Source organism: Desmodus rotundus, chromosome 1 (assembly GCF_022682495.2).
Source record: "Desmodus rotundus isolate HL8 chromosome 1, HLdesRot8A.1, whole genome shotgun sequence".
In the NCBI taxonomy this organism is placed as follows: domain Eukaryota; kingdom Metazoa; phylum Chordata; class Mammalia; order Chiroptera; family Phyllostomidae; genus Desmodus; species Desmodus rotundus.
The window spans coordinates 4,798,557-4,826,083 of NC_071387.1; the positions used below are offsets into that span (position 1 = coordinate 4,798,557).

The 27,527-nt window shown below is 43.8% G+C and overlaps 1 protein-coding gene across 3 annotated transcripts in view; it reads right to left on the bottom strand.

Moving 5' to 3' along the window:
* GPR107 (G protein-coupled receptor 107) overlaps nt 1–20,858 on the bottom strand; it is a 57,394-nt gene extending 36,536 nt beyond the window's left edge. The window contains exons 1-5 of one of the 3 annotated variants that reach the window (XM_024562064.4): nt 20,671–20,858; nt 3,599–3,721; nt 3,238–3,288; nt 2,929–3,008; nt 1,830–1,969 (exon numbers count right to left, since the gene is read on the bottom strand). In XM_024562064.4, the coding sequence (XP_024417832.1) occupies nt 1,830–1,969; nt 2,929–3,008; nt 3,238–3,288; nt 3,599–3,721; nt 20,671–20,811 (535 nt within the window). In that variant the 5' untranslated portion in view covers nt 20,812–20,858. Of the gene's footprint in view, nt 1–1,829; nt 1,970–2,928; nt 3,009–3,237; nt 3,289–3,598; nt 3,722–7,260; nt 7,395–11,456; nt 11,527–20,670 lie in introns of those variants that run through there. The other 2 variants (XM_024562065.4, XM_045196770.3) reach the window with 2 other exon arrangements.
* Nucleotides 20,859–27,527: the final 6,669 nt, after the last annotated feature.

A 27,527-nucleotide genomic window follows, 5' to 3' on the forward strand; every position in this document is an offset into this window, starting at 1 on the left:
GGAGAAAGAGAGGGAGAGAAACATCAATGTGTGAGAGATTCACAACTGGTTGCCCCTCACACGCCCCAACTGGGGTCCTGGCCCGCAACCCGGGCATGTGCCCTGACTGGGAATCCAACCAGCAGCCTTCTAGTTCACAGGCCAGAGCTCAATCCACCAAGCCACCCAGCCAGGGCATGGACAGCCATCTCTTTAGATCCCAAAATAATTCCTGAGCTGCAAAAGCAGCAAACCAAAATTTATTATATTATAAATACGATCTAATAAATGATAATACTCAGTACTAAATAATCTAGCTCATCTCCAAATAATCTAGCATTATGTTATTGCCAGAGATGCCACATGGAGTGAACTTTCCTGATTTTCGAAGTATTTATGTTTGAAAAGAGATCACTGTTTAAAATAAATATATGTGAGATTTGTTTACACACATGGAAAAATTAATTTGCAAATAATGTTAGCAGAATGCACACATTTTTTCTACAGCAAGAAGTGTTAAGATTGCTAATGCCTTCGTTCACGGAGCAGAGAGGGCCTGTGGGCCCTGTTTTTAGTTAAGACACTCCTCACGAGGAAGACAGGATCTCAAACTCCCTGCAGGAAGGGAGAGGTTCAGAAGAAAAAGAAGGGGAAGCCTATTTCACGGCCAGGAAACATTGCGGGCAGGGGAGCGCAGGCCGCGAGGCGGTGGCACAGGCCTCGCACCACCGCACAGATGCAGTGCTTCCCGGTCTGTGTCTTTAACTTGGGTTCGAGTTTTGACAAACTAGAAAATGTGTAAATAATACAATAAACATGAAACTATCTTTAAAGAACTCATATAGATTATTAGACAAACCTGACAGCTAGTAAAAGAGGTAATAAATACAAATTGGTTAATGAACATATGGAGAAAAAGTACAGCCCAGTAATAATAGCGAATACAAAACCGGGACACTTTTTTTTGCCTTCCCCTTTAACACACGTGCGTGTGCACACACACCCAGTATTGGCTAGGACAGTACTGGCTATGGGCACTATTCCCACACATTGGCTGATAGGAGCATTAACTCACACAACTCATTTGGGAAGGAAATGAAAATATGTATCAATGTTCTCAAAATATTCAGATCCCTTGAACCAGATATTCCAATTCTAAGAATCCATCCTAAAAAAGTTCTATATATGAAATAAGTTCTAGGAACAAATAAGTCCAATGCAGCAGTATTTATTTTTTATTTTTTATTTTTTTTAAAGATTTTATTTATTTCTTTTTAGAGGGAGGGGAGGGAGAGAGGGAGAGAAACATCCATGTGTGGTTGCCTCTCTTGCGCCTCCCACTGGGGACCTGGCCCCCAACCCAGGCATGTGCCCTGACTGGGGATCAAACTGGTGACCCTTTGGTTCATAGGCTGGTGCTCAAACCACTGAGCCACACCAGCCGGGAATGCAGCAGTATTTACAAGCATCAAAATGAAAAGATGTCTCTTTAAAGGGAAAGGTTGAGCAAATTACACCATCCATTTAACGGGCTATCTGATAAGTATAAAGTATCTTAAGGGAACAGGATGCTCATGATCGTAAACATGACTATGAATTTTAAAACTCAGATGCTCTGGACCTAAGAAACAAGCTTAGATAGAAACATCCATTACTGCAATTTTAACGCTGGGAGTAAGGAGAAATGATTGTTCTTTCTCCACCTTCTCCATATTTTCTACATTTTTCTTCAATGATTACATATTTTAACATAAAATAATGCAAAGACCATGTTTGTTTTTACTTGGGAACAAAAAAGGATCCACAAAGCCAGGCAATGAACAAAACGCTACTTTCCACCTCACGTTTACCTGGTTTTTTCTCGGTCTGGCTGCCCGCTGAAACGGGGCTAACTCCGGCCTCCTGGCTCTGGCCAAGGGCTTTCTCATCCTTGCCGAAGATGATCTTCGGTAACTGGGTACCCGCTTCTGGTGGAGATTTTAATTTCACTCTGTTCAAATAAGAGAGGAGGAAAACATTCAAAGCAATGCTATGGCCATGTAAGCGTGGTATGTCAGGCCCTGCCTCACACTCTGGATTCACCGCCTCAGCAGCGAGGTGCCAAGTGCACCATCGGCACTGCACAGAGGCTGACAGGGAGGCTTGGGAAGGCGAGCGCCTTGCCCAAAGCAGGCGGCTAGTGAGGAGCTGGGCGAGGACCCAGGCGGTCTCACTCTAGGGCTGAGAGTCTTCGCAACCACGCAATTCTGACTTAAATACTTCCCCACTGAGTTATCTGTGATGTGTTCAACAAACTGGTGTACAAGGGAAGGGAAGGAGAGGGAAAAACAACAATAAGATGTTAGAGTGAAGTTGAGGGGAACCCGTGGGGGAGCAGTGGGGACGATCAGCAGCCTGCCTACAATGCATTTCCTCCCTCTCCCTCCTCAACAGGCCCCACTTTTGTTCACCCTGCCCCGCCTGCACAAGCAGCCAGTGAGTTCCTGAGCCTGAGTGGACACGTGACCTAAGCTGGCACAATCAAGCTGAAAGGAAGCACTTCTAGCCCTGCCTGGGGAGAAGCCTTCCTGTCCTTCCCTTAGCTCGATACAAATAAGAACTCACTTTACTGCACACACCTCACTGCTTCACGCTGTTCTGCCTTAGTGTATAATGCTCCCTCTCCAGGGAATGTTGTTCCCTGTCTCACTCGTTCGTGAAGCCTCCTCACTAGAAGTTGGGCTGGGCCAACAGCTTCCTGAAGCCTCCCTCTCTCCCGCAGCTTGCCAGGCCCTCCGCCCCACTTCTCTACCTCGCTGCGACCCCTGGGGTGGCTGTTCTGCCTCCCTCGTCTCCAGCACTCAGCACAGTATTTGGCAAACAGTAAGTACTCAGTGCACACTGGCTTAATGACCACACTCGCCTAAGTTTACGCTGGAATTGAACCGAAGGAATATTAGAATTACTTACTCACTTCTGGAGATGTTTAGGATTAGAAGGGGGACAGAGACAAACTGTTTCCTTAAAATACAGTAATTCACTTCTTCATCCTAAGAAAGGAGGACCCAATTATCCATCACCTTATTCATTCACACCAGAACAAGAAAAAAGTTTTTGAGAACAAGGCAAACCAGTGGCCCAGCCCCCACAGCAAACACCACAACCTGGAGGTCAAAGTGGCCACCGCTTCAAGGGAACAGCAGGACAGAAGCAGAGTGTCCCCACCCGGTGACCTGAGCTCCAAGGAAGGGAGTGATCGGGTCCACATTTAATGCTCACCAGGTAGGAAGAAAATCCATCATTCTTTGTGCGGTCCAGGCTGAATCCGATCTGAGAGGGGCGAAAGAGAGCGGTAAGTGCCCACACGGTGGCCAAACCTTCCTTCCTCCACGTGGAGAGAAGGCTCTCTTCTCTGAGCCTGGCCCCTCCCCGTGTTCTTAGCGTCCACTTCATGGGAAGGGTCACTAATTACTAAAATTATTCAATAATTACATTTTAGGGGTCGAAAATAAAACTGTCTGCTGCCTGTTCACACACTTCATTTTCTCCATATCCCGATGCTTCTCATTTCAGTACGGGGCAGAGCTGCCGCCTGAGAAACAGGAAGGGCAAAGCCGCGGCGCCCTGGACAGGCACTTACCATGAGGTCCTTGTCGGTGGCTCCCTCAGGCTCCCTCACTGAAAGGCTGCTGACATTGACCGTCATGTACCCATCCTTGAAGAACCCAAAGGTGTTCAGATGAACTTTGTGCCTCACGTCATCCTAAAAAGATTTAGGGTGGTGCAATTAGTAATATGAAGACGTTAACTTGATTACTTAACCTATTCATTTTCCTGAAAAACTACAGTATCTAGTTTCCTGCTAGCCGACTGTTTCCATACACTTAGTAAAAAGACAGCTGTGGTGCCTTACCTTGTTTCAAAAGCTGAAGATGACTCATCAGAAATTCACAAGCTATCAACAGTTTTGACACAATACATGTCATTCATTCTGATGCATTTCTAACAGTTCAGACTCAATGGTCAGCTGGAATGTGAATTCCAGGGTGGGAGGAACAATGCTTTAGTCATCCTCGCCTCCTCCCAGATAGTACAAGGCCTGGCATCCAGCAGGCACTCAAAAACATTACAGGAGAGTGGGAGGAGAGTAGCCAAAACTGCTCTGAGAATCCGCTCATCTACATAAACCTTCTTAGGAGTTGTGTGTAACTGGCCCCTCCCCCTGCAGGACGATGAAGGGTACATGCACATTACTTTTCTAACCTATAATTCATTTTTTAACATAGGCTCATTTGCATCTAAAAATGGTGTTACATGTGATGTGCTTCAGGAAACAAAGCCTTATGCAAAATAAGAATGCCAGATACTAGCCAGGTAGAGACAGGATCTTTTGGGCACAGGATAATCCTGAGGTTTGTTGAAACTGAACCACATGGGCAAATGCCTGACACACCCACTTAAAACTGTCTCAGAGGGGTGATTCTAATCCCAACTAAGTTGGTACATTTTTTAAAAGATTCTATTTATTGATTTTCAGAGAGAGGGGAAGGGAGGGAAAAAGAGAGGGAGAGAAACATCCATGTGAGAGAGAAATATCGGTCGTTTGTCTCTTGTCCACGCCCCAGCCAGGGACCGCACCGGCAACCCAGGCACGTGCCCTGACTGGAAATCAAACCAGTGAGTGACCTTTTGCTTTGTGGGATGACGCTCAACCAACTGAGCCACACAAGTCGGGGTTAAGTTAATAAATTTTAAGGCTGATAAAGGCTAGCTGGAACTTTAAGGAAACATAATCAGTCAGGAAGGTCTATGGAAGGAGCCAGGGCTTATATGGACATTCTCACACCCTAGTAATTGCGAGAATCCTACAGGAAGAACTCGATGTTCATAATAAAGCTCTGTAATTCCCCTTCCCTTAACTTCCTTTTCCCTTCTATAAATACCCCTCCATCTTGCACACAGGCCCGAGGGTGCATGTGGCCTGCCGTGTCTGCATGCCCTGGGTGGTAACCCTTTCTTTTTCCCCAAATAAATCCTTTCTGGTGACAAAACACCTAGTTGAGGGCCTGAGCAGTGAGCCACACCAGTCAAGGCTGTACTTTCTTAAGATGAATTTAAGAAACTACTGGGGCCCCATCTTCTTGACTGGTGCCTTCTCAATCCATAAGCCTTTCCTCATTCCTAACTCTGATGCTTTGAGTTTTGGCCTTTAGAAGCATCGGGCAAATGGACTTTGGACTGGTAACAATATTAGTGAATACTGCTAAAATTGAAGTTCCACAAAGAAAGTCATGAGTTTCACATTGAGAATTATTTGCCTAACTCAGAACACCTTCAATCAGTTTGCAATAGCTAACAGTTATTAAGTAACTCCTAAATGCAAGCCACTATGCTAAGCACTTTCCTAAATCTTACGTTTGGTTCTTCCTCAAATTTGCATAGTCATTTTTGCTAGTGTTTCTGTTTCTTGCTCATATTCTCAAATTCCATCCTTTGTCTTTTTTAAGTGTAGCTTTTTTTTTTCACACCCCCCCCCCCCCCCGCCTTTTTTAAACAATATATTGAGGCACTCTGAGGCCGAATTCTGTTCTTTGTCATCTCTGCGGCTGCTCACAGCAGGGTGTTTCTTTGTGCCAGTGGTCATTATTCATTTCTAGACGTGTGTCTCCTGGACACCAGCGGCGGGCTAACTGCAAACACCAAAGGCCCAGGAGGAGAGGCTATGGAGCAGATCTTCAGCAGAAAAATCATCAGTTGTCCTTTCCCCCAGCACACGGACAGTTAAAACGTGTATCTCAGGGTCACTGTATTTCCCAGCCCACTCTTCCATTCAAGGCACAGAGCTCTTGGAGAGTCCTATATCCTGGGCTGAGGAGGGGCCTGGGGCTTTGGCTCCTGCTCCCCTCACCAGCTGTTCAAAATTCAAGGCTCCAGGGTCCAAGTTTCTGCAGGGCTTCAGGGCAGCCCTGGCTTGTGTTCCTGTACCCACTGGATTCCAGCTCCTTCTCACCACCGTTTCTATTCTTTTGGCCCTTGGGAATTTCCCTTATTTTCTTAGGAGCCCAGCTATGCATTTAAAGCATGTTGGCCAGACTTCCACTTCCTGGTGGGATGGAGTAGCTTGCAGCAAACCAGCACTCCCAGGGAGAACTGGAAAAGCAAGCTAAGATAATAGAAGTCATCTGCTGGAAAGCCTTAGGAAGCTGCTGGAGAAAAAAAAAAAAAAAGCAACCCTAAAGCTTAGAGCCTTTCTCAGGACTGTGAGAGAGATTAACCCCTGCGGAAAGTGATTTGAGTGACTATTTTCTCAACTTTCGCAAAGGTGTTACAAGGCTACTACCATCCTAAATGCATAGAAGTTAAATTAATTCCACTACATATGATGGGTGCCACAGGACATGTGAAAACCAATATAGCTGGAGCCACTGAAAAATGGAGCCAGAGCTGCCATCCCAGGGGAACTGCCTTGCAGGTCTCATCCCTCAGACCTCTGGACGTTAAAACTGGGCAAAATAAGCTTTGGATCAGGCCTAAAGCAGCACTGTCTTCTAACCAACTGTGAGCACAGGTAACGAGATCATGACTACAAGGCTAAAGGTTTAAAACCTTCTTTAGAATTAGCATCCCACCCTGGCTGTGTGGCTCCGTGGATTGAATACTGGCCTGCAGAATGAAAGGTTGCTGGTTCAATTCCCAGTCAAGGCACATGCCTGGGTTGTGGGCCAGGACCCCAGTTGGGGGCATGTGAGAGGCAACCGATTACTGTTTCTCTCCCTCTTTCTCTTCCTCCTTTCCTCTCTCTCTCAAAATAAATGAATAAAATCTTTAAAAAATTTTAAAAAGAAGAATTAGCAACCCTATGTTAGCCTACCTGCACCTAAAGAAATGCCTTCCTTCTTCTGATGTAATGGTTCCCCTTCCCTTTGTCAAATATCCCTCACCTTCCTCTCCTAACTGGAACGCTATTTAGGTTTCTGCCTGAAGCAGTGCTTCCTGAATAGCTGCTCTTTTAGATCTCAAATAAACGCTGCTGCCTCTCACTCTGGTCTTTATTTTTAGGTTAAAAGCCATCAGGGTTTAATACTTCGGCAGAATCCCCAGACAAGAAAGGCCACAGAGAGAGAGGAAAATTAACACATTCCTGCCACATTCAATACTGTGGACCAATCTTACAGACATTACGCAAAGCACAACAAGCCATCTTTAACACAGGCGTAACACATTCAAACTTGAGGGAGACAATCTATGGTGACAGAGGTCAGGATGGTGATTATTCTTGGGAAGGACACACTTTTCTGTCACCTGGGAGAGGAGGGCCTGCGGAGCTTCTGGAAGTGCTTGGTAACGTTCTGTTTGTTGCTGGTTTCACAAGTGTGTTTATGGAATGAAAATCATAGGAGTTGATGCTTTAAAAAAAAGAGAGAAAAGAGCTGTATGCTTGTAAGTATTTTAGCATGTATATTATTCTTCAACAAAGCTTGCATTTTAAAAGTATGCCTATTCTAATTTAGCCAGCATTTAGATACTGTGTAGTGAAATGGAAGCCTGTCAAACAATTTTTTATACTCATTTAGTCCACCACAGTGTATATTTTCTAGGTTTTGGGGGGAAAATCTATCAATTGCAACCTTACAGCAGTTATTTTTTTCCATATAAACAATACATCCCTCTATTGTTTTTCTTCACTTTTATTTTAATTTTTATTTGATCTCATAGAGAGAGAGAGGAAGGGAAACGGGGGAGGGAGGGAGGGAGAGAGAAAGAAACATCTTTGATGCTTGTATGTGCCCTGACTAGGGATCAAATCTGCAACCTCGGCCTATTGGGACGATTCAACCAAATGAGGTTCTTGGTCAGGGCTTTGCTCAGTTTTCCATATCATCTCGAGTAATAATACAGTGCCATTAAAAACACATTTTGAGGTGTTTCTGAACAATCATAAGCTCCACAACTCTGCACTTTTATCACTCACCAACAACAGATTTATGTGCCAAGGCCTGTCTTACAATACCTAAGCCTCATTCAGCTCAGAGCGGTATCCCCAAGAGGGATGACAACAAGGTTCAGAGGTAAAATGACTACCAAGGCTATGCAGACTGACACGCTCTCCCTTCCAGGAGTACGCCCTTGCCTTCCCTTTCCCCCTCTCCATCCCCCACATTCATGCATCTCCTAAACTCTACGGGTCCCCGTGAGACTTGCAACCAGGGGAGCAGTGGGCAGCAGCAGATCATCCCAGGCTAACCCCTGAACCTGTCTCCAGGGCCCCCTTTTCTCTGATTTCCCAGGGAGCCAGAGCAGTTCCCTGGGCTCACTTCTTTCCTATAATGTTTTTAGAGAGCCCAAGCAGCCCCACCTACGCCCTCTCCTGTTGCTTCTTCTATCCTAAGTCCTTCCTTGTTCCACTGTCCCCAGCTTTAATAAATGTACTCTCAAAAGAGAGAGAGAGAGAGAGAGCGCGCGCGCGAGAGAGAAAGAGGGAGACTATGCAAACTACAAGTGGCAAAGCAGAGATTTCAACACAGATCTGATGTGAAAGCCATTTTCACATTACTGTCCCCCAATATGAGAAGGTATTCATGGTATTAAATGCAAATGGTACAACCTAGAAGAAATGGGCAAATTCCTAGAAACATTCAATTTACCAAAACTGAATCATGAAGAAATTAGAAAGTCTGAACAGATTAATAATGACTATAGAGATTAAATCAGTGATCAAACAGTTAAGGAAAAATTAACACCAATTCTTCTCAAACTTTTCCAGAAAACTTTTTTCCCAACTGTTTTCCAGAAAAACAGTTGGGAAAACCTCCAAACTCATTTTTACAAGGCCAGCATTATCCTGGTATCAAAGTCAAAGGACACTACAAGAAAAGAAAATTACAGGCCAAACTCTGCTCAATAAATATGCAAAAATGCTGAACAAAATACTAGCAAACTGAATTCAACAGCACACTAAAAGGATCACACACTGTGATCAAATGGGACTTACCACCGAGATGTAAGGATGGTTCAACAGATGAGATCAATAAATGTGACACACCACATTAACAAAAGGAACGGAAAAAATCCAATGCCAATAAGTGCAAAAAACCACGTGGCCAAATGTAACGTCCTTTCATGAGAAACGCTCTCAGTAACACTGAGAAATAGGTACCGAAGTATTGTACCTTAGCACAACACGGGCCATATACGGCAAGCCCACAGCTACAATGCAGCAGGGAAAAGCTGAAAGCGTTTCCTCTAAGATCAGGAAAAGACAAGGGGACCCACTCTCACCAGTCCTGTTCAGCACAGTACTGGAAGTAATTAGGCAAGAAAAAGAAATAAGAGGCATCCAAATGGAAGAGGAAGAAGTTTGAAGTTTGTGTCTGTTTGAAGATAACATATATAAAAAACACTATAGACGCCACCAAAAAATTTAGAATAAAAAAATTCAGCCGTGGCTGATGTAACTCAGTGGACTAAGCATGGGCTGCGAACCAAATGGTCACTGGTTCGATTCCCAGTCAGGGCACATGCCTGGGTTGTGGGCCAGGTCCCCAGTGGGGGGGGCATTCGAGAGGCAACCACACACTGATGCTTCTCTCCCTCTCTTTCTCTTTCCCTTCCCCTCTCTCTAAAAATAAATAAAGAAATTCAGTAAAGTTTCAGGATATAAATATCAACATACAAAAATCAATAACATTTCTATACACTAATAAAATATCTGAAAGAGAAGTAAAGAAAATCTCATTTACAATAGTATCAAAAACAAAAAGATACTCAGAAATAAGCTTAACCAGGTGAAAAATCTATACGCTGAAAACTACAAAAATATTGATGAAAGAAATGAAGACACAAATAAATGGAAAAGTAATATGTGTTATTGATTGGAAGAATTCATATTGTTAAAATGCCCATACTGTCCAAAGCAAACTACACATTCAATGCAATCCCTATCAAAATTTCAATGGTATTTTTCACAGAAATAGAAAGAAATCCTAAATCATATGGAACCACCAAAGATTCCATTAGCCAAAGCAATCATGAGTAAGAGGAACAAGCTGAAAGCAACACATTGCTTGATTTCAAAATATACTATAAACCTACAGTAATCAGAACAGTATGGTACTGGCATAAAAACAGACACAGAGACAAATGATTTGATTTTCTTCCTTCCTTTCCTTCTTTGATTTTTTCACTCATGCATTCAACATTCATTCACTCATTCATTTATAGAGAGAGGGGAAAGGAGTGAGAAAGAGAAGGAGAGAAACATTGATTGGTTGCCTCTTGTACCAGGACCATACCTGCAACCCAGGCATGTGCCCTGAACAGGAACTGAACTGGCGACCTTTCGCTTTGCGGGATGATGTCTAACCAACTGAGCCACACCAGTCAGGGTGACTGGTCATCCCGTGATTTTCAACGAGTGTGCCACAGAACACTGGTGTGCTACAAGAATTTTTAAAACATGCAATACCTATTTATTTAGTCGGGGGCACTGACCTCTATTCCCTTAAATTGTCAAATAAAAAAATGACAACAGTCAATACAACAGCTGTCCAATGTGAATAAACAAAAATTATACCTGTTTTGGGGCAGATTGGCAAAAAATATATTCTTTAGTGTGCCACAGAATTTTAGTGTTTATGTGTGCCATGGAAGGGAAAAGACTGAAAATCACTGACACAGAGCCATGGAACGGAACAGAGTCCAGAAGTAAATCCACACATTTACAGTCAACCAATCTTCAACAAAGGCACCGAGAACACACACCAAGGAAAGAGCAGTCTCTTCGGTAAGTGGTGTTAGGAAAACCGGATATCCACATGATTGAAATGAAATTGACTCTCATCCTACCCCATGTGCCAAAATCAACTCAAAATGGATTAAAGATTCAAACATAAGATCTGAAATGGTAAAACTGACTACCTGAAAAAGCTTCTTGACATTGGTCCAAGCAATGACTTTTTGGACAGAAAAAAGCACAGGTAACAAAAGCAAAAATTAAAACAATGGGATTGCACCAAGCTGCAGAGCTTCTGCACAGCAAAGGAAACAACACAGTGAAGAGACAACCTATGGAATGAGGAAAAATGTTTGCAAACCGTATTATCTGATAAGGGGTTAATACCCAAAACACAGAAGGAACTCAACTCAATAGCAAGAAAACAAATAACCCGACTTAAAAGTGGACAAAGAATCTGAATAGACATTTCTTAAAAGACATACAAATGACCCACAAGTATGTGAAAAATTGTTCACCATCACTAAGCATTAAGGAAAGGCACCTCCCACCTGTTAGAACGGCTATTACCAAAAAGTTAAAAATAAGCATTTATGAGGATGTGGAGAAAGGAAACCCTTATATACTGTTGATGAGAATGTAAATTGGAACAGCTGTTATAGAAAACAGTATGTAGGTTCCTCAAAAAAATAAAAATAGAACTGCCATATGATGCAGAAACCCCACTTCTGGGCATACATCCACAAGAAAGAAGAGCACTAACTACCTCAAAACGACAGCTCCAATCCCATGTTCTCCACAGCGTCCCCCACATCAGCCCAGACGCAAGAACCACCGAGGTGGTTGTCCAGGGACGAATGAGGCAACGCCAGCACGCACACGAAGGCTTATTCAGCCTTAAAGAGAAGGAGCTCTTATCCCTGACAACGTGGATAACACTGTCAGATGTTATGCTAAGTGAAATAAGCCAGACACAGAAAGGTAAATACTACATGCTCCGGCTTGTAGGTGGAATGTAAAAATGTCAGATTCTTAGAGGCCAAGAACAGTGGTGGTTACCAAGGGCAGGGGTGGGAGAGGACCGTGCGGGGAGACGGAGGTGTTGGCCAAAGGCAGAGTCTCAGCCCGGGGTGGTGTGGCCCAGTGCCAGAGGCGACTGGCCGGTGTTTCTCTCCCAGATCGATGTTTCTCTCCCTCTCTTTCTCGCTCTTTCTCTCCCTCCCTTCCCCTTTCTCTAAAAATAAATAAATAAAAATCTCATTTCCAAAAGGGTACAAAGTTTCAGATATGCAGGATGATAATTTCTTAGCTCTAACGCACACCGCGGTAACCCCGGCTGACAATATTGTATTGTATACTTAAAATTTGCTTAGACAAATCTTAATTGTTCTCACCAAAAAAGAAGGCAGCTGTGTGAGGAGATGGGCGTGTTAATTGCTTCATTGTGGTAATCATTTCACAATGTACATGCATATCAAACTACCACACTGTATGTCTTAAATACAATTTCTATTAATTATGCCTCAATAAAGCTGGAAAATGTAAGAAGAAAAAAGATTAAAAAAGGAAAAAAAGCTGGAAAAATATTAAATGCAAAGAGCAGAATCCAAATTATATATAGTAAGAGCTAAAATTTTTTTTAAAAGTTAAAACGCTAAATATTTACACTTATTCATTTAGAAAAGATTTGAAAGAAACTCATCAAATATGAAAAGATTAGTACCAATGGGATAGTAACTATTCCCTCTTTATACTTTATATTTTCTAAATTTCTAACAAATAATAACCAGAAATCAATCTTTTTTAAATGCATTACCGGTTGCCAGTAATGCATGCAGGAGCTTCCCCTAACCTATGTTCCGTCCCCACTTAAGTTACTGTGTCAGCATTTCTAACAGATGTAGAGGAGTGCCTTTGCACATGGGTGAGCAAACGCAGGTAGACAACTGTTTGTACGAAAAACAGCACAATTAATAAATAACACAAGAATAAGCTCTTCCGCATGCTCACAACTGCCAACCTGCTTTTGCCCCTCCTATATACCTCACTACACAACTCACTGGCATACAGAAATCTTAAGACTAAAATGGAACAGCAAGGTCATACATTCTAATTACTCGTTCACTTTATTTGATTCAATTTAATGTAAACAAATCATATTTACAAAATACTGCTAATAGCTGAGGCCCAAAGAATGAAAAATACTCATCCCTGGCTGGTGTGGCTCAGTGGGTTGAGCGATGGCCTGTGAGTCAAAGGGTTGCGGGTTCAAGTCCCAGTGGGGCACATGCCTGGGTTGCAGGCCAGGTCCCCGGTTGGGGGCATAGGAGAGGCAGATAGCAGACGTTTCTCTCGAACATTGGTGTTTCTCTCCCTTTCTCCCTCCCTTCCCCTCTCTCTGAAAATAAATAAATAAAATCTTAACAAAGAAAAAAAAAGGAAGAAAGAAAAATACTCAATCACAGAAAAAAGTCTCCAGCAGCCAGTCCTAACTGTCCAGGGACAAGAACCCCTCCCTTCCCGCCTCGGGGAAGCCAGAGATCTGGGCACTCTGGGGCAAATGCCCTGACTGCCCCAAGAGAGCTTCAGCCAGCGTTGGGGGTGGGGTGGGCGTGGGGGAGACAGAAATGTCAGCAATCCCATCTGTCCCTCTAGATGTGAGTATCTCTCCTAGAAGGGGCACTCTCAGTCTCTGGATGGCAGACGAAAGGAGACACAGGCAAGGATGACAGTAATGAAGATGTCACTGCATTTTCAACGGCCACCCTATCATTTCCTCCAGCACCGACACAGCTGTAATGTCTGTCTGTTTCGCCAGGAGCTCAGAGGCTGCCGGCCCTGGTTTTATCTGCTGCCATTCCTCTTACTGCACCGCTCTGAGGCAGGGGTTATGCCCATTCTGGAGAGAAAGAAACAGGCTCGGAGTGATAAAACTTGCTTAAAATCAGTGTTAGCGGGTGGCAGAGCCAGTGTTCTAAGCCGGGTTTGTTTAAACCCCAAACCTGTATTCTTAAGCACCTTATATTTACTTTTACAACCAAATAAGTGTATATCTTTGTTTTTGTTTAAAAAAAAATAATTATAGAAAATTTCAGACAATCAACTCGTGGTCAGTTTTGTCCCTTTAAACTCCTCCCCACCCCCAATCTCAAGTATTTAGAGAAAAATCCCAAATATCCTATGATTTCATCTATTAATATTTCAGTATATATCTGATAAGGGCTTTTAAAAAAAATAACCATAATGACATGCTATATTCCTAACCGCAGTAAACTGCTTATCAAGTTAATTAAACAAGATTATTCATCCATGAGAAGTCAAGGTGACAGGAACACAAAATATAGGGCTGTTCCCAGGTACATATTTATATGGTTGGTTGTAAAAGCTTATAGTTTTTCCTGGCTTTCCTAAGCAGGCTTATATTATCTGAAATAAGTGGAAACATGAATGGCCCTAACATAATTACAATCTCCAAAGTACTAATCCAAACAAGGAAATAAGCATTAGTTTGATGATGATGATGAAATCCGAATCAATGTACATTGGGTTTATCATAGAGCACAGGTGGCAAACACCAGGCGGCAGGCCGAACGCGGCCTCCACCTTGTTTCATCTGGGCCCGCACCTTGTTTCTACGAGGCGGCAGCGCGAGCTCTCGCTTAACAGTTAAGGAGTAGACACATTTAGTCCTAAAGTTACATTCGGCCCTTTGAGGGCAACCACAAGGCTGACGTGGCCCCCAGTGAACATAAGTTTGACACCCCTGTCATAGAGACTCATCAGAAAAAAACAAATCACCAGCAGATTATTCTGAAAGGTTTGTCTTCATTTTCAATAAATTATTTTATAAAATTAAAATTTTAAGATGTCGAAACTCTAAACCAAAATGGGACCCCAAAAAGTTTACTTAAAATGCAGTTTCAGGTCTTAGTTATGAACGCAGCTTTCTTCTCAGCCTCTCCCTGCTTTTGCCTTGCACGCGACTTTACGTTTCCCACCACAGACGCTTCTCAGCACGGAAGAACACACACGCAGTGAGAGTCAGTGCTCACCGAAGTAAGTTCTCCCACCACTTCTGGCTGACAGAGAGAATCTGGAGTCAGAAGACCGCGGCCAGCGACGTGCGGCCAGGGTGATCAGGGGGGCCCGGGCGAGCGGCGGTGAGTCTAGAGCGTGCCCACAAGGAGTGGTCTGCTCTACCTACTCACGGACACCAGGACGCTGCTGCTGCTGGTCTCTGAAAGTTACTGTTCAAAAATGAAGTTGCTGTGAAGGTCGAGCTTTGAAGTGCAGTTTATTCCGGGCTGTGTTAGCTCCCCAGGGCTGCTGAAACGAGTATCCACAGACTGGGTGGCTTTAGCACAACAGAAAGCCCGGCTCTCACAGTTCTGGGAGCCGGAGGTCCTGAGGTGCAGGCGCAATTGGTCTCCCCCTGAAGGCTCCAGGGAAAAATTCCTCCTCGCCTCCCCTGAGCTTCCAGTGTTTGCTTGCAATCTCTGGTGTTCGTGGGTCACGGCTGCATCACTCCACTCTGTCCTTCGTATTCACATGGCCTCCTCCCCTCTGCGTGTGTCTCCTCATCAGAGTATAAGGGCACTGGTCAAGTTGGGATCAGGGTCCACCCTAACCCAGTGCGACCCAACCTTAACTACTTACGTCTGCAAGACCAGGTTTCCAAGTAAGGCCACACTCTGAGGTTCTAGGTGGACACTAACCTTGGGGGACACTAGTCGACCCGGACATACGCCCATCTTCTCGATCATTTACAGAGGAGCGTCCCAGTGCTTAATCACCTGGTCCGCACGCATTTGTTCCCACTCTCCAACTGGAGAGACAAGAGAAAAGAAGACCTGCTGTGTAGTACAGGCGGTATTTCTCGACCCCAACTTTTTTCCTCTTAGTTAAAAAAGAATACCCAATGTGTTTACTATTCTGCACTGGGGAGAGAGAAAACAAAGCCAAAATCTGTAACAGTAGCAGCAGAGGAAGGGGAGGGGGAGGGCAATAAAAGTGGAAAAAATATAAAACAATCTTTGGAATTTTCCAGGGCTATTTTATTAAGAAACCCCATAATTAAATATGTGATTATTCTATACTAGTATTCTCAGAAAGCAAACTGGTAATATATGCCATCAAATAGGAGTCATTAAAAAAAGACATGTTATATGTTTATAGATACATGCCAAAGAACCGATATTTAATAGATATTCATACTTACAAGAGATGAAACCCTACAATGACTATAAAAGATCATTTAAAATGTACACCAAGGGTAGGAGTCTTTCTTGTTCAAGTGGCCAGGTACTGGTGTCAGAATAACCTTCAAAGTGCTACGGACTACCCCGCTTTGGCGCAAGGAAGTAGAGGAAAAGGCAGACTGACGAAGAAGGCCCAGACCAATCTACACGTCCACGTTCGCTAGGCTCCCACAAAATGGAAACCTGCCGCCTTCTGGCCACACAGACTAACTAAAAAGCAGCATGTGCTCGAGCCCAACTACGATGTCTCACTCTGTGGGTTTAATATGAGAAAAGGGGGTAATTCAGCTATGCTAATGGATCATTACACAGGAACTGCCCTTCCCATCCTGCAAAATATGCCACATAATCACACCCCCAACTTAATCCTTCCAGCACGAGTGTGAGTGGGAGGGTGGGAACACATGTTTACAGTCCGAGGATAAATATGCATCCCGCTCGAGTTCCCTTCCCAACTCCTTAGTCACATGAACAGTAACAGCTCATCCTGCTCCTATTCCTGTCCTCCTATGGTCTATGAGGTGGTGGCACCAACAGCCCCCTCCATAACCTCTGCCAGCAACCTGTATGTCACCTCCTCCCTCACCCTTACATTTGCCCCTCATGTACTCTCTAAATAGCCTGGAGGTCTGTCCTCTCTTCTTCCTTCTCCCCAGTACCCTACTTTGGCCCCTAATCTCACACCTAGGATATGTCTACAACCTGGCTGGTCCCTTGCTTCCTCCAGTCTTGCCTCCTGATTGAGATCCCAGAGAAATCTATCTAAAATGCAAATCTGCCCTGGCTGGTGTGGTTCAGTGGACTGAGTGCCAGCCTGTGAACCAAAAGGTCGCTGGTTCATTTCCCGGTCAGGGCACATGCTTGGGTTGCAGGACAGGTCCCCATTTGGGGGCGTGCTAGAGGCAACCAATCAATATATCTCTTATGCATCAATGTTTCCCTCTCTTTCTCCTTCCCTTCCCTTCTCTCTAGAAATAAATAAATAAAATCTTAAAAAAAAACAAAAAAAACCCAAACTTCAGAGCTACCCAAAGCTGGACGACAGGGACTCAAATGCCTCCACGTGTCATAAAGGCCTACCTCTACACCTCTCTGCTCTGCACTTCGCCCTTTTTACTTACTGATTTTAGAGAGAGTAGAAGGGGAGGGGGAGTAGGAAGAAGGGCAGGGTGGGGGGTGGGGACAGAGAGAAAGAAACACTGATTTATTGTTCCACTTATTTATGCATTTCTTGGTTGATTCTAGTATGTGCCCTGACTGGGATGGAACCTGCAACCTTGGTGTATGGGGATGATGCTCTAACCTAACCAACTAAGCTACCCGGCCAGGGCTGTGCTTCACTCTTTTATCCATCAACATCAAGCACAATGGATGATTTCTTGCCACTGTGTTTAGGCTGTCCCCTTTAATTGGACCAATATACTCTTTCCATATGCTTCTCTTGGCCAATTCCTTTCATAACATGTAAACTCTCTTTTGAAGCTTCAACCCAGATGTTACCTCTCATAGGAAATCTTCCTTGTCTTATCTTCTCCTAAAGGGTTCAGGACTCCTTGTGTTCCCACAGTCCCCGAGCATGTTGGCACAATGTGTAGGAAGGGGAACCCTCAGACCTGGCCGGGTGGCTCAACTGGCTGAAGCCTCATCCAGTGCACCAAAAGATTGTGGGTTCGATTTCCAGTCAGGGCACATACCTAGGTTGCGGGTTTGATCTCCAGTCGGGGGCATATACTGGAGGCAACCCATTGATGTTTCTCTCTCTCCCTCTCCTGAATTTCTCTAAAAAAATAAAATAAAAGTTCAGCCCTGGTGGATATGGCTCAGTTGGTTGGAGCATCCTCCCATAAACTGAAAGGTCACAGGTTCAATTCCCAGTCAGGGCACATGCCTGGCTCTGACTGGGCCAGAGGGCCAGGTCCCCAGTAGAGGGAACCTGAGAGGCAACCACACAGTGATGTTTCTCTCCTTCTCTTTCTCCTCCCTTACCTTCTCTCTAAAAATTAACTAATTAATTAATTAATTAGAAAAGCAAAACACACAAACAAAAACACAGGTTTTTTTTTTATAACTTCCAGTTATAAAATAAAAAAAGAGATGTAATATACAGCATAGGAAATGTTAACTTTGTAAGGTTACGGATGGTGACTAGAGTTGGTGCGATGACCATGTGCAATGTATACAAATGTGAAATCACTATGTTGCACATCTAAAACTAGTATGATATATCAATTGTACCTCAAAAAATTAAATATAAACCCACCATATAACCCAGCAATTCCGCTCCGCTCCTAGGAATCGCCCCCCAAAGTGAAACCATGTGTCCCCACAAAGACTTACATGCGGATGTTGGTAGCAGCATCACTCACAATGACCAAAAATGGAAACCCAAATGTCCGTCGGCTGGTGAATGGCTAAGCAAAATGCACATCCATACAATGAAATAGTACTTGGCCATTAAAAGGAATGAGTTACTAATACGTGATACAACATGAGTGAATCTCAAAGACATATGTAAGAGAAGCCAGACACAAAAAGATTCCATTTATATGAAATATCCAGAGGGCAAATCAATAGAGACAAAGTAGATTAGGGGTTGCCTGAGGCTGGGGTGGGAATAATTGTAAACCAGCACAAGGGGTCTCTTACGGGTGACGGAAATGTTCTATGGCTGGATTGTGGTGATAGTTGTACAAGTTAGTAACTTTACTAACAATCACTGAATCGCACACTTAAAATAGACAAATTTTATGGTGTGCAAAATACACAATAAAGTTATTTTAAAAAGGGAAGGTATCCGCCCTGGCTGGGGCGGCTCAGTGGATTGGGAGCCAGCCTGCAAACGAAAAGGTCACCAGTTCGATTCCCAGTCAGGGCACATGCCTGGGTTGTGGGCCAGGTTCCGCAGTTGGGGGCATGTGAGAGACAACCAGTCGATGTTTTTTCTCTCCGTCCCTTGCCCTCTATCTAAAAAGTAAATAAAATATTTTGCCCTAGCTGGTGTGGCTCAGTGGATCGAGCACCATTAATATGTTTGGGTATGTGTTTGAAATTATGATAAACGTTTTTTAAAAGATCAGTGCATATTTCTGGTATGCAGTGACCTCTCTACATGTTATTCCTGCCGGTCTGGGTCAATAACCTGATCAAGTCTCCTATTGCTCTCAGTCTCAAGCAAAACAAGACAATCTAACATTGATGCACACAGGCTCTATTCAGGTGACTTTCATTTGCTCCAGCAAGAAGTCAGAGTCTTCTTTAAGAGTACTTATGAGACATGTTACAAAGATTAAAAACATTAAGTAACTTAGCACAATAGGGAGAAGTCAATCCCCAGAATTGTTCCATTCGGCTTGCTTCTACCACTGAGGTTAGTATATTCTTTCAATCTACGTACACCAATAGTCAATATCTACCTAATGCTGCCACCTAATAATACTTTAATTCTAGAAATTAAAGAGTATGGTATCAGAAGCCAAGAGACTTGATCCGGTGTGTCCTATTATTAGCTTTGTCTCTAGTTTTTTAACTATTTGACCTCCGTTCTGTTATTTAATCTAAAACTCAGGAACCCGAACTACAAAATTACAGAATTTTAAAGATCAGGTGTTCTGAACTTGGTGTCCTAAGCTTGGGGGATAGGGCCTACAGACAAGCTTCAGCAGGTTAATAAAGCCCTAGAAATTCCAAGAAAGTTTTGTCTAAGCTTTTACTTGCACTTTTCCAGGGAGGGGTTCTACAGCTTTTACCAGATTCTCAAAAGGAGTCCAGACTCACCTAGCTCCCTGCAGCTGAAAACTATTTTAATCAAGATCATTTTTATTTATAGACCCAAGAGTGTGGTGTATGGGTCTGGCCAGGCTTTTTAGCGGATTCTGTATTTTTTAAATTCTACGTTCCCAAAATATAATGCCTTGTAGTTAGAGTTTTAATAAGACAAACTCTCTAAAATCCCATAACTTCTTAGAAAATTGCATATTATGAAAATCATGCACAAGTACTTGAGTCATAGGATTTATTTTTCTATTCTCCAGATATACTAAACTGCTGAACCGCCTGTTTTAGCTTTAGATGACTTTTAGCTGTGAGTTACAAAGCTAGGACCAAAGGATCATTCTAGGCCTGTTATAAATCTCTTCCCTAGACAGGCAATGCCAGGAGCGAAGGATAAAAAGGCCCTCTCATTAGATACACTTATTTTGATGCTCGGTCATGTGTTTGAAGCGGAACTTGCAATTCCCCCTGGAGATCCCCACTTAGATCAGTCCAGGGAGCGCCCTAAGCCGAACCCGGAAACTGAAGCTAAGATTTCGCGTTATCTTCAAATCGCAAGGCACAAGGGGATGGAAGAGCGGAGACCGCGGACAAGTGAAGTCGGAGACAAAAGTTGAAGCTGAGAAGGGAGGAGGAGGAGCTGGCTCCTGTCAGCGAGGAACCCGGGGAAGGGATGGCAAGCGCGGCCTCCTGAGTCCTCCGGAGTTTCTCCGCAGTTCTCCCCTTCCTTTCTGTCAGTTTGAATCTTGCTGCCCCTTCCAGACGGCGCGAGGACCCCCGCCGTTCCCACAGTTCCCAACAGACCCTCTATCTCAGAGAAGCCGCGCCGGGGGAAAAGGGTGGGGGGCAATCGCTCAGAGGGCCCCCCGCTCCGGGCCAAAGTTGCCTCCAGTCCTGGGGGAGGGGCCTCGGCCTCCGCCCCCCAGCCGCGCCGGGGCCGAGTGGCCTTACCTTGAGCGCCAGGTGGTGAACGCGGCCCAGGCCGGGCTCCGCCAGTAGCTGCAGCAGCCCCAGTAGCGAAAGAAACCAGAGGCCCGCGACCCGCCGAGGACAGCAAGAGCCCGAGGGGCCGACAGGCGCCCGGGCGGCCATGTTTGTTCCAACATCACCAGCTGCTTCCTCTCCCTATAACCACTTCCGGGTTTAAAGGGCAGCGGCCGCCGGAAGGGTGCGGAAGCGGGCGTCTCGGCGGCTAACTGCGCGGTGTCTGTGGCCTTTCTCCTTGAACGTGTAGCTGGGAAAGTCGCGGAGGGCTCCTTCGTTCGGCCTCCCTGTGCGGACACTCGGTTCAACCGGAACAGGTGGAACGCCTGGATGCGGGGACTCCGTAGCGGCTGTCATGGAAACAGTGCGGACCGCACCTACGACCCGGGGAGCTAGGAAAGCGACCTTGGGCCTGCGAGAACCCGAACCGGGAGGGACCCCGGCTCTAGCAAGAGTGGGGATGTTTTAAAACCGGCTACAGCGCCTTGCCTGGCGGTTGATTGAACTGATCACACAAGCGGCCTGGACTCGGTGGAAAATACCAAGTTCCTGGCTTCTCATAGAACCCTTGATTTTTTTTTTTTTTTTTTTTGAGACACTTCACACTCAAATTTCAAACGAAATCCTTGCGGTAATACGGTTTATTAAGCCCTTACTAGGCACTTAGTTAGGCCTTTTGTATGCATTATTGCATTTAATCCTCGAAACAATTTAATGAGGTAGGAGGTAGGTGCTATCGCCGCTCTGCAGGTAAGCAAACTGAGGCTCTAAGAAACTAAGTCATTTGTTCCAAGTTAAGCTGGGAACCACATGGCATCTTTTAACTACTGTGTTATATTTATTGCCTCATGCTATTTCACCCGACCACTAGAGTCTGTCAACATTTTTTCTATGCTTCTCATCGGTGGAATTTATGGGGAATTTTTTTCTTTACATTTTATTTGTTGATTTTAGAGAGAGAGGGAGAGAAACATCGATTTTGTTCCACTTATGCATTCATTGGTTAATTCTTGAATGTGACCTGACCTGGGACAGACCCGCTCTAATGAGCGCTGCAACCAGCAGAGCTACCTGGTGGGACACCCAGAGCTGTGAGATCTTTAAGGAAAGGATTCGGTAGTCGCTTTCCTCCCCTCACCATTTTCATTAAGAGCTATAGAAGAACACGCTTATTAAAGTTGCCAATAAACTAGCCAGTTTTATTTAGTTTTTAGATTTTTTTTTCCAGCATGCCACACACAAGTAATGCATGCTCTGTGTGTGAAGTTGTTGAAGCTAAAGAGAAAATAAAAACCACCAGAAATTCCAGTACTGGGTAACTGTCAGTGTGCCAGTGTATTTTATGACAGAATCAGATTCTTAAAGTTTTTAACTGGAACTAGAAACTGAAATTAAGATGATGTATTTTAATGGAGTTCAAGTGCTGCACTCAGGTTAAAAAAATCATTGGGAAAATACAGAATCGGGTTGGAGGGTGGGAAAAAGGGATGACTGTAGATATTTTTCAGTTGTATGCAATCTTAGTAAAAGTCATGAGTCTATGAATTCTTCCCTTGAGTTAAAAGAGGAAGAACAAGAAGCACCAGCAGCAAGCCCTGGCTGGCATGGCTCAGTGGATTGAGCACGGGCCTGTGAACCAAAAGGTCACAGGTTCAATTCCCAGTCAGAGCACATGCCTCAGTTGCGAGCCAGGTTCCCCAGTTGGGGGCGTGCAAGCGGCAACCAATTGATGTATCTCTTGCATGTTGATAATATTTCTCTCCGTCCTTTTCCCCCTAAGAAGTAAATAAATAAAATCTTTAAAGAAAAGCCACACTTAAAAAAAAGCAGTAATATACAAGCCCTGTCACACCCCCTGCAAGGACAAAAGTAGGCACTCAGATGGCTCCAGGAAGCAGGACGGCAGTGTTTACCAGGTGGTAGAAAACATCCCTTCTTTCTCCAACCTCCGGTCTTTGACCATATATTACTTACATGTAACCTTACATCTTTGAACAGAATTGTCCTCTGATCTTACTACCCCGTTTTACAGATAAAGAAACTATTATTTTGTGAGTCCACACAACATAAATAATCATAAATATATTTATTGAGCGATTAAATTTGCCAAATATTCTGCTAAGTACTTTATATATACATTATCTCATTTAACATCACAAAAACCTTGTAAGGTATTTACTTGTAATCCTTTTTTAAAGATGAGACTTGGTTAGATTAATTTATTCAGGGGTGGCTTACTGGTTTCTCAATGACCCAGCTCCCATCCACAAAGCCCAGCATTTAATCTGTACTACCTGGTTGTAAAAAATGCATTTGCACATTAGGCTGGAAGGGTCCTTAGATAACCAACAGATAGGAAAACAAAACCAAGGAACTCAAATGATTTCCTCCAGATCACGCATTTAGTGATCTTCAGTAGGCACATTTAGAACCAGGGCTGAAACCTCATCGGCTTGAGAATCGGATCTGTGCTTTGTGGCTTTCTAATTCTTTTAATTTATTTTAAAAAGTAAAGCGCAGAATCTGAGTAACTAATGTGTTATCAAATGAATCGCTAGAGAAGTTTTCAGAAAGCATTTTTAAAATCATTAATTTGAGAGAACATACTTGGAGTATAAAATAAGTGATATTTTCTTTTGGGTATCAAGAGAAATACCAAAGACAGTTAACTGATTCTCACCAGTATAAAACTAGTTGTTGAAGGGAAAAGTGATTTTTAAGTGCAGTTTCATTTTTTAAAGGCAGTTTTCAAGGCTTTGAAGTATTGTTTGCTTTTTAAAGTGAGGTACCACTTTTGAGAATCTCTTGTTTAAATTGTAAAGCAATAGGCTTTTAAAAATGGGGAATGATCAGGAATAGTCTTAATTTCATTTAATAATATAACTATCAAACATTCAAATAGTTTATAAAATAGAATTCTGTCTTAGTTTCTGGAAAAGAGTTTTACAAGGGCTTAAAGCTGGTTCTTATTTCTTGCTTCTTTTCACTTGGAAATATGTGACCTTTATGGGGTTAAATACCAGTGGCATCTGTGCAGAGGGTTAGGAGGAATATCTTCCTTGAGTGTATTGTGCCAGTCATTAGTCTGGAATTGAGAGAAATAAAAAAGGGAACGCTATACAAAGACTTAAACTGAAGTATTTTTTAGACAGTTTTCAAATTCTGTGAAACCTGCTACGTTGGCAATTATATTTATGTGCATGATTTCAGAGTTTCAAGAAAAGATTATTTGCATACTCATGATACTGTAACTGGAAACAGACAGTTGAGTAACAGAACGAGTTATGCCTGCTTCTCCCTGGCAACCTTTTCAAAGGGGCGATAAACTGCACGGCATTGACTGAAAAGGCCTGGAGGGGCTGGAAAAACTGATCTAAGCCTGACTTTTAGCCAGGTTCTCTTAGTCAAGTGCCTGTATTTTTGCTATTTCCTCTAACTTTGCAGGATCCACCAAAGTTTGCCACTAGTAGCAGAATTTGTAATTTGGGCCTACTGTCATTTATATTTGGCATCAGTTTAGAAATTTCTGGAAACTTTTTAAGTAATTAATGGGCTAATATTCTCCAGTTGTAATAAGGTATAATTGCCACTTGTTTTCTCATCGGAAGAGCTGATATTTCAGACCCAAAACCTCTATAAAGAGTACAGGGGACCAGAGATCAAATTGGAGGCTGGCGGTACATTTAGAAATCAGATGTCACTTTTGTTTTCCTGGGGCCTGGGGGAAGCCCATGGTATTTTCTTGCAGAAGTTGAGCGTGGAGAAGCGAGGCCCTGACACATCTTGAATCCTGCGGGTTGAGGGAAAATTTCAAGTTCATTTCTATTCTTGGCAGAACAGTGCGTAACTTGCTCAGTCGTGGGACAGCTAGTGGTTCCTGGTTTTGTGCGCCTCTTTATAGACCTGCAGGGGAACTCCAGGACCGGGTGCAAAGATCGGTTGCAGTTTTATGAGACCGATGCGCTACCGACTGCGCCTTGGTTGCAGTTTCAAAATCCTTCCCCATCCAGTGCCCACTTTTATCCCGGTCCAACTCTTTTCCACTTGACTGCTTTCTAGGGTCCTTAGTAAGTAGGTAGTTTGAACACTGAACAAATGGGGAGTTTTAAACTGAAACTGATGTGGGAGCTATTTTTTCAAAAAATCCTGAGAATTTCAATAGGAATAGTACCTCACCTATAGACAGCCAATCGACTGCAGCTCAGGCAAGCTGTCTCATGCATCAAAAGTGCTTAAAGGGTTGATTTCCTTGATACAGTGAGTACAAATCCTCCAGAAAATAAGAGGAAAGGAAAGAGAACCAAATACTTGTACTCTCTGTGCTAGGCATTGTACGGTTTTTTTTTCTTTTCATTTCTGCAGTAACCTTTGATGTAAGTAGCATTATTTCCATTCTCAGAGGAAACAGGCTTAGAGCAGAAAAATAATTCAAGCAGCACTACGGAGCAGCTCCAGATATGACTAAAACACAACGCCTGTGCTCCTAGCCAGCTTCCTCATTTCAGCCCCAGGACAATCTGTGAGGCCCCTGAGTTACGGATAAGGAAACTGAGGTGGAGAGTTTAAACAAGTTGCCGAAGGCTAGGCATGTAAATCGTAGTGGAACACTAGGACCCCAATTTAACATTCACGAAACCTACCTCCTTTAAAAGAGATAAGCTAGATAAAGATACAGACATCTATATATCTAAGCCCCTGAATTAAATATTTGTTAATTTAAAGCACCATTACAATTGCCTAACTTTGTAAATCAGTGCTTTGGAGATGTTACTGAAGTGATACAGGTGTTCATAACCTACACTGACCCCTAGGTAACTCCAGCGTTTCATAGACAGGGTTTAGAACACCTGTGAAACTGAGTCCTAAATATGTCAGGTCACAGTAATTAGTTAATAGTGATTATTCCTTGTCTTAGAATCACTCCCTGTTACTGTTAGGAAAAGTGAGTAGATTCAGTTCTTCCTAAAAAAATATTGTGCTGAATTCATTTTATCTTTCTCTCTGCTGGCTTATTTATCTTTTCCCCAAACTCTGTTTTTGGGGTTTTTTTCCATTGCTTCAAGGTAAGTGGTGTCTTCTTTATTTTTTTTTTAAATTCTGACACTTTCAAACCTTTTCCAGTTACTACCAAAATTTAATGAAGTTAAAGGTTTTTAACCCCATTCCATATAGTTCTGCTGCCGTGGCCTTTAATGGGTTTCTATAACTATTTCCTGCTTACTCATCTTAAAATGTGGTTGTTTTTTTTTTTAATCTTTATGTGGTCTTTCTTTTACTTCTGCTGTCCCTTCCTCCTTCCCCCCTCTTCTTTCTCATCTTTAGATCAGCAGCTTGCTTTTCCTTTTGATGAATATATTTTCACAAGTGGTCACTATTTTTGAGAAGTCTCCAAGAACTCAGTAGAGATTAGATCACTGTATTTGAAAAAAATAGCAAAGCCTTGGCAGGAAGAGAAATCAAGGTGGTTACCGAGGCAGGGTCTTGTGAGATAACCCGCTTTTCACTTACAGTTTCTAACTGTGCATGCTTGAATTTCATACCCGCACTACTCACCCTGGCTATTAATCTGCTTTGGGAGGTAGGTTGTTCTGATTGTTTTATATCTTCTAGTCTCTGGAGTAAAGAGTTCCCAGACCTGGTAACTATGAGAGCAAAACATTTAAACACACAGTAAAAACGAGTGGGTGGCAGAAGACTGAAGAAAGACAGACCAAAACAGTTTTGACAGGTTAAATTTATCCTAACTGTCCAACAAAGGAAGTAGACCTGGAGGTTTATCTGCGAGGGTTTTTCAGCTCCACCCTTTCACGGCGAAGAACCATACACTGGTTGCCGCTGGGAGGGCGGGGGTGGGTGGGCGCAGTAGGTATTGGGGAGATGCATCATGAGATACTTCTGAAATGGGATCCACTTTGGGAGCCCACAGTTACTCAGAAAAGTCGGTAATATTAAGTGAGGAGAAAGGGCCTAGTGATTCGGAGGACAGAGTTGAAACTCCAAAATTTCTCCGTAGCTTGTTGTGAATACTTGTGTAGACCTTTGGAATACAGAGAGATGGAGTCAGTATCTACTTAAAAATTAGCTCTCCGTTTACCAAACATAAGCCAAGGTAACAGGTGCTTATCTTCCTGATCCTCGGCAGCAAATGCTGAGGTGGATGCGTTACCTCCATTTGGCAGATAGGGGCTCTGAGCTTCTAGGGAGGTGGAGTCCTTGTCCCACGCCACCCAGCTAGTAGGTGCGGGAGGCTGGATTGGAACCAAACACTTTTATCTGTGGAGCCAGTGCCTTTGTTTTTATCCACTACGCGGCAACGTGATTTCACGTCTGAACGTTTCTTGGCTGAATAAGTTGGAAAGTACTGGTTTCACAGATTAGAAATCACTGGTTGTGGGCCCCTGGATTCTCTCCCCAGCCACTTGAAGCTTCTTGATCCGCTCTTGGCCTCGACATCCCTATCTGCCCAGTGCAGACATCACGGTACCAGGCCCCTCTCCCACTGCGCAGGGCTGCAGGGCTCCTGGGCCTCCGTGGTTCCCGCGCGGTGCGGAAAGCGCACCGCCAGAGAACTCCGGTCCCCACGAATGGCTGCCGGGGAAAAGCACCGACCTTAAGTGCACAGCGGCGCAGCGTGGAGAGGAGCAACCTCCGGCCTCGCAGAGCACCGGTAATAATAGGGGCCGGCTGTGTTCAAAGGAGAGTGGTTGTCCTAAGAGTAGACAGTGCGGCAGCTATTAAGTAATAAAAAATATTGGCGGGGGTACCCCTCCCGCCTCCCTCGGCGTCCTTCCGCTCCCCCCCCCCCCCCCCCCCCGCGCGCCGCT